Here is a 7,128-nt window from a genome sequence, read left to right on the forward strand (position 1 = left end):
AATCAACAAACATTGTAGGCCAATAATAACCCAAATGTTTTAATTGGTAATGGAGCTTTGGTCCAGATTGGTGCGCGCCGCATACTCCAGAGTGAACTTCTTTCAAAGCTTCAATTATTTCACCACCGGCAAGGCAACGTAGCAAAATGCCATCGCAAGAGCGTCGATAGAGTGTATCATTTATACACGTATAGTTAATTGACCTCTTTCGGATCCTAGACCTTTGACTAGAATCCAAGGGCAAATATCCATGGAGCAAATAATCCAGAAAAGGTGTTCTCCAATCACCCATCTCGATTTCACACGTATCTATAGTCATGGCCGAAGTAGATAATATATTCTCTTCCTCAGCAAGTACGGGAAGAACTCTTCGCTCCTCCACATGAACGTCCATAGTTTGACATGGATTTATTGACATGCTGGCAGCTAAGCTTGCCAATGCATCGGCTTTCTCATTTTGGCTTCTTACGACATGCTGAATTTTCAAATCAGCAAACCTAGTCATTAGTTCTTTTGCTTTCTTAAAATAAGGTACAAGCCCTTCTTTCTTTACTGTATATGTTCCCAACAATTGATTGACTATTAATTGGGAGTCTCCATATATAGAGAGTGTGTTTAAGCCCATATTGTGAGCTATCTCAAGCCCAATAATTAGCGCCTCATATTCAGCAGCATTATTTGAGACCGCCGAAGTGAGTGTGAAAGAATATGGGAATATCGCTTCATCAGGTGTGACAAATACAACTCCTGCACCTGCTCCCGACTTTCGGCAAGCGCCATCAAAATACATTTGCCACGTAGGATTAGATACCGTAGTGGTGAAGGCTTCCTCATCTGGTAGATCATCGTCGATGGGAAAGTCGTCAGGTATAGGATGTGCAGCTAGAAAATTAGCCAAAGCTTGACCTTTAACGGCTTTTTGTGGCACAAATACAATATCAAATTGTGAAAGGATCATCGCCCACTTGGCCAATCTACCTGATAATGTCATTTTACTTAAAATATGTCGGAGTGGATCAGCTCTCGATACGAGATGCACGGTGTGTTCTAACATGTAATGACGGAGTTTTTGAGCTGCAAATACAAGTGCTAGGCATATTTTTTCTATATCCGGATAGTTGCACTCTGCCCCCAGCAGGGTGCGGCTTAAGTAATATAGTGAGACCTCTTTCCCTTCATCATTGGTTTGTGCTAATAAAGCGCCTAATGAAGTTGGCATAGCTGCTGTATAGAGGATTAGTGGCCGCCCTTTAATTGGCGCGCACAACACAGGAGGGTTCGTTAAATATTTCTTTATATCATCAAAAGCATTTTGACATGCTTGATCCCATTGGAACGGGACTCCTTTCTTCATGAGCCGAGAGAAAGGCTTGCACCTCCCGGATAAATTTGAGATGAATCTCCTAATATACGCTAAATGGCCTTGGAGGCTCTTTAATTCGTGCAAGTTTGTTGGTCGAGGCATGTCGACAATTGTCTTTATTTTAGTAGGGTCGATCTCAACGCCATGTTTAGTGACCACGAAACCCAGGAATTTCCCTGAGGACACCCCGAAGGCACACTTCATAGGATTCATTTTCAATTTGTGCTTTCTAAGGCGTGTAAACACTTCTTCCAAGTGTTTTAAGTGATCTTTCTCGCGCTTAGACTTTACCACAATATCGTCTATATAGCACTCAACGATTTCATACAATAAGCCATCTAAAATAATGGCCATCGCCCGTTGATACGTGGCACCCGCATTTTTCAATCCAAAGGGCATGACTTTATAACAGAATATGCCTTTAGGTGTACGAAATGCTGTTAACTCTTCATCTTCTGGCGACATTTTTATTTGATTGTAGCCAGAAAAGCCATCCATGAAGGAGAATATTTCATACCCCATAGTGGCGTCAATAAGGATTTCAGAGATCGGAATTGGAAACTCATCTTTTGGACATGCTTTGTTTAAATCTCTAAAATCAACACACACACGTATCTTCCCATTTTTCTTTTTAACGGGTACAATACTAGACACCCATTTCGGGTATTTTACTTCTCGAATAAACCCGGCAGCAATGAGTTTATCGACCTCAGCTTCTATTTGCGGGAGAAGTTCAGGACGATATCTTCTTTGTCCTTGCTTCACCGGAGTGACATCCTTTCGGACGGCCAATTTATGTTCAGCCACCATTGGATCTAAACCTGGCATTTCTTCATAAGACCAAGCAAATATATCTTTATTTGCAGAAAGAAATTTATGGTATTCTTTCTTACTTTCTTTGGATAAACGTTTGCTAATGAAGATTGGACGGGGATCATCGTCCGTGCCAATATTAATTTCTTCCAACTCATCAGTAGTTGGTTGATTTCCGTCTTCCATTTGTGGAGAGGCTTCAGTAGCATCGAGAGGTTCAGTGGAAGTCATATTAACTTCATAGCCTAAACCATATTTCTCTTCTTTCAACACTTCATCTTGATGTAGAGCATTGAGTTGAGCCTGAGACAACAACTTTTCGAAAGGTGCGAGCTGCCCCCGGCCATCACATAAAGACGGGCCAGTAGATATATCATATCCCATCTGTTGCATAATGTAAAGAATTTTGTCGTCATATAAAGAGATAGGTAATGTTTGATCATCTTTATTTAACAAAGTAATTTGTGTAGACCCCTTTATTTTAACGTCTCTTTCACTTTGGGCTTGTTTAATGTTATATTGCACCAAAGGAGGTAAGGGAGTTGGAAATGAAGTACCTCTATTTTGAGAGGGCTTTTTATTTATGATGCGAAATATAGGATCGCCTTTCTTCCTTTGGTTATTTGGTATATACCGATATACCTTTTTGCTTGATGTAGTCTCGCCAACTTCTATCTTGGGGATATTTTCCTCTAATGGTAATGTTGGTTTCGGCTTTGAGACTTTATCAACATGCTCAAAATAGAACTTTGCGTCAGCATAGAAGGTTTCCGCCGTGGTAAATGGCTTCTTATCCGCAAAAATCCTTATTATATCTCCTGAAGGATCTTTGTACTTGATGCATTGATGGAGAGTAGATGGAATAACTTTATTTTCATGTAGCCATGGGCGTCCAATGAGAGCATTATATGAGGTTGCTGCATCAATCACATAAAACTTTACATATGTCGTGAAACTTTCAAACTTTAAAACTAGACATATGGTACCCAATGCTTCTTGGCCTGATTGATTGAAGCCATGGATGACAACATTCGAGTGACATAAATCTCCTTTGGAATATCCAATCTTTTTGAGAGTGCGCATGGGCAACAAGTTTATGGCTGAACCACCATCAATCATTATACGATTAATAGGAAGATCGTCAATTTCACCAAGCATGAAAAGGGGCCTGTTATGTTTTGTATTCCCTAATAACAGATCCTCATCACTGAAGGTAATACTTTGAGCTCGAGCTAATTTTACTTCTGCTTGTGAAACCTCAACCCTATAATCTTCAGGAAATGAAAGTGCGGTAATAAATGCTTTTCGTAAATCAGAAGAGAGACACAAAGCATCATACATAGACAACATTGCTGGTATTTTCTTCAAGTGCGAGATTACATCATATTTGACCGACACATTGGGAACATGGTCAGTTACATCACTCGGAGTTACATTTGGGGGATTTCTTTGTTGAGGAGATGGTCTAGGCAGTTGACGGCCTGATCTAAGCTGAACTTCATCAACTTCTAATGTCTCTTCTTCAGGGAAGTGAAGAGACTCGTCATCATCATCCTCAAACATTCCGATGGGGAAGGCATCGTACTTTTCGAGGGGGTCGGCCTCGCGCTTCTTAATATTTTGGTAGAAGCGCGGGCCTTCGCCCTTTTCCATCATTCGTCGTAGAGCAAATCGCCTTGAGAGTTGCTGTCGACGCTCTCCGGATCTTTGGGAACTTGATGGTCCTCCTTTTGGGGAGTGGATCCATCGAAGGAAAGTCTTGCCTTCATGCTGGCACTCAGCTTGCTGTTTTGGATATCCAAATCATTTTGAAAGGTGGCGACATTTGACGTTGCCGTTTTCTTCCCTTTCGTCATGTCTTTCTGTTGATCAGCATCTAAGGTGCCTTCATCTATGAGCTTTTGTATTAAGTTCTTGACCACAAAGCAATCTTTCAGTGTATGGCCTAGGATGCGATGGTAGTGGCAGAAATTAGGATCATCAAATTTAGAAGCTTCCTCGGGCCTCTTTGGTTTAGGGAGCTCAATGAGTCCTAATTCCCTCAATCCCATGAACAGATCATCCACTTCTTCAACAGGGAAGGAATATTTCTGATTTTGTCGCTCACTAAGAGTTGGTCTCCTAGGAGCGGGTGCACCTTCTTTGTTTGGCATTCTTGTGGACGTACCCCCAGGTTGGAACTTTCGGGGTGCCATTGTTGCCTCCATAGCTTGCACTTGTTTTGGCTTGGAGGAGGTGGGCTTATCTCGTGGGTTACTTTTGTCCAACGGTGCTTTATTGAATGTCCTTGGCGGACGAGACAGGTGATGCATATAATTTTCTATGTCTGTAGCCTTTGAAGACAACTCTTCAAAAGTTATTGGCCTCACACCTTGCAGGTGAATGGCCATGTCTGGACTCAAGTTGTTCATACACATACGAACCGCTTCGGGTTCGGTGATTGGCTGTGGGCAGTGGAAGCTTAAATTCCTCCATCTATTTATGAAGTCCGCAGCCTTCTCATTTGGCCTTTGCATAGTTTGAGTGAGCTCAGTTATTCCCACCATCCTTTGAGTGCTATAAAAGCGCTCTAAGAAGGCGTCCTGCATTTGTTCCCATGTGCGGACTGAGCCTGGTGCCAACTTGCTATACCATGTGAAAGCTGGACCTGATAATGTTTGGACAAACTGACGTAGGAGGAGAGCTCCATTATGCGCTGTATCTTGGCACGCAGCGAGGAAATGAGCCACATGTTCATGTGGTGACCCAGTCCCATTGAACTTGCTGAATTGCGGCTGGCGATAATTGCTTGGAAATGGTATCATATCTACTTCCGGCGGATAGGGCTTGACATACCCAGGGCGCATGGAGTAATGAGTTTGCATATATTGCGCTTTCACGCCCTCGGAAATCATCCTTTGTATGCTTTCAAGGGTAATTTCAGGTTGAGGGTGGCGATGAGGACCATCCTGATTTGCCGAAGGATGAGGAGGAGGATCATTCTGACTGGTCGATGCATTGGCCCCATTTGTATTATTTCTGGCGTTGGTCACCTGCTCGCGGAGTGCGGCCAACTCTTCTTCTTTTTGCTGCAATGCAGCCATCATTTGATTCATTTGCTCTTGCACGGATTGTCCATCATTGGTGGCAAGGACTTGTTCAGCCTCGCTAGGCTCACTCTCATTATGCGAAGAGTGTGAACCGATATCACTTGGGGCTTGTGGATCTTCCCCGTTTGGTGGGTTTGGATCAGTTGAGCCTGCAGTATCCAATAATTCATTTTCAACATTAGAATGATCATTAAATAGGGGATTATAAGACCCTACATAGATCGCATGATTTTGTAAATTACCAGAACTTGTTTGGCTTCGAGTCACCGGACGATGACCCAATGGAATTTGGTTGCGAGGCTTCTTCCTTTTAAAGTGGGTTGAAGCTGAAGAAGCATCGCTTGTGTTGCAATCCTCTTCCTCAACACCCACCGGCATAGACGAAAATACCTCGAAACGATTACTCACAACCCTTTTATGAGGGGGTTGATAAGGCGTTGTTGTCGCACTCCTCAATCTCGGAGCGATTATCCTGATCTCATTTTGGGTGTCGCCAGTGGGTGTTGAAGATGTTTCCCCTTGCACCCTGCTAGAGGTAGAGTTTGTCGGGATTGCTAGCTCTCTTTCTTTTAAGCTAGCACGCTTTGCACGTACATTTGCAGCTTGCTTTGCATATTTCTTTCGCCGTGAGTCCTTCTTTATGAACTCTTGGTACTCAGGTGATTTGGCTAGAGTCTCAGCACGACGCATGATCTCACCCTCAATATTATCCGAGGATGCAGATACTCCAGGTAACAATTTCCTTAAATCTTGGCATATAGTTCTTTCTATGGACGCTTGGAAAGCTTGCCTTGCAGCATTTCGGATCCTGTGATACTCCCTTTTTTGTTGGGCTAGGAGTGAATCACAAACGTGAGCCCTTTGTGCATCGGTCATTGAGTCAAGTTCATTGGAGAAGTCATCCCATGATTTAAGGATGTTGTGTTGCTCTTGGCGGTGTCGCTTTGGGGACACAGAAGCTTGTGCAGAAGGTCGTGATAGCGCCACCTCTGATGATATGGGATCAGAGAGTGTTGCAGCAGGATCCACATATCCTCTCTTTATATCATTAAGGGAGAGGTGAATCCCCTGCCACCGAAGCTCATGCTTTGGCTGATCATAGCTGGGATTGCAGACCATGGTGGGAATGAATTCCGGGGCCTCGGCCCGGAGTCGGCTCTTGGTCGATGAGTCACTCTCGGATGATGATGTAGACTCTACCATCATTATTTCCACCCTATCTTTAGGATTGCTTCTATCGTCACCACTTGTACTAGCATGGAAACCATGGTTGCGTAGCAACTGCTTATGGAGTTTTCGCTTTTCTTCGGTACCTTCCTTTTCAGAGAAAGCTTGACTCATAGCATGAGAAAAGGCTTCATTCCACATCCAGTTCTTTCGCTTTGCAACACCTGGGCAAGCTGGGCAAGTGTGGATTCTTTTTGTCTGTTGATTCTCGATAAAACACAACTGTACGTGTTGATCTTCTATGTCTTCAATGTCACCCGAAGAGTCAGAGCTAGGGTTAGGAGACTGCATGAAATGAAGATTACAACCATACTCATTCTGCAACATCTCTCCGATCATGTATGGCACGACAACATCGGCGGATGCATATTTGATTTGGTCGTCTGTCAGAAGCTCATTGTCCCACTCTTTATAACGGAGTGCAGTACCCTTTCCTTCCACAGACACGCCCAACAACACTTGTGCGAGAGTCGCAAGGCTTGGCACATTGTCCCAATGCTTGCCTGGTATTATAAATGGCACCATGGCTTGCAGCTCTATCTTGTTAGAAAGTTCAACTTGGTGACCTTCCCGTAGCCGATCCAGGTCATTAGCGATTGCAACGCCAACGAAAACATGGTTTTCGTCCGCAAGGAA

At 43.5% G+C, this 7,128-nt stretch overlaps 1 protein-coding gene across 1 annotated transcript; it reads right to left on the reverse strand.

Moving 5' to 3' along the window:
- Positions 1 to 215: 215 nt before the first annotated feature.
- On the reverse strand, positions 216 to 3,829 carry LOC136469640 (uncharacterized). Its single transcript, XM_066467753.1, has 4 exons — positions 2,819 to 3,829; positions 1,795 to 2,560; positions 812 to 978; positions 216 to 227 (listed from the first exon to the last, which is right to left on the reverse strand). The coding sequence occupies exons 1-4, from the start codon at positions 3,827 to 3,829 to the stop codon at positions 216 to 218; spliced, it is 1,956 nt and encodes a 651-aa protein (XP_066323850.1).
- Positions 3,830 to 7,128: the final 3,299 nt, after the last annotated feature.

The sequence above is a fragment of the Miscanthus floridulus genome, chromosome 8, assembly GCF_019320115.1.
Source record: "Miscanthus floridulus cultivar M001 chromosome 8, ASM1932011v1, whole genome shotgun sequence".
Classification (NCBI taxonomy): Eukaryota; Viridiplantae; Streptophyta; class Magnoliopsida; order Poales; family Poaceae; genus Miscanthus; species Miscanthus floridulus.

Coding starts and splice junctions, on each gene's coding strand:
- LOC136469640 (XM_066467753.1), bottom strand. CDS start 3,829: ATGGAAAAGGGCGAAGGCCCGCGCTTCTACCAAAATATTAAGAAGCGC. Junction 2,561..2,818: donor AGACTACATCAAGCAAAAAG/GTATATCGGTAT, acceptor ATTATGCAACAG/ATGGGATATGATATATCTAC. Junction 979..1,794: donor TGAAGAGTTAACAGCATTTC/GTACACCTAAAG, acceptor TGACATTATCAG/GTAGATTGGCCAAGTGGGCG.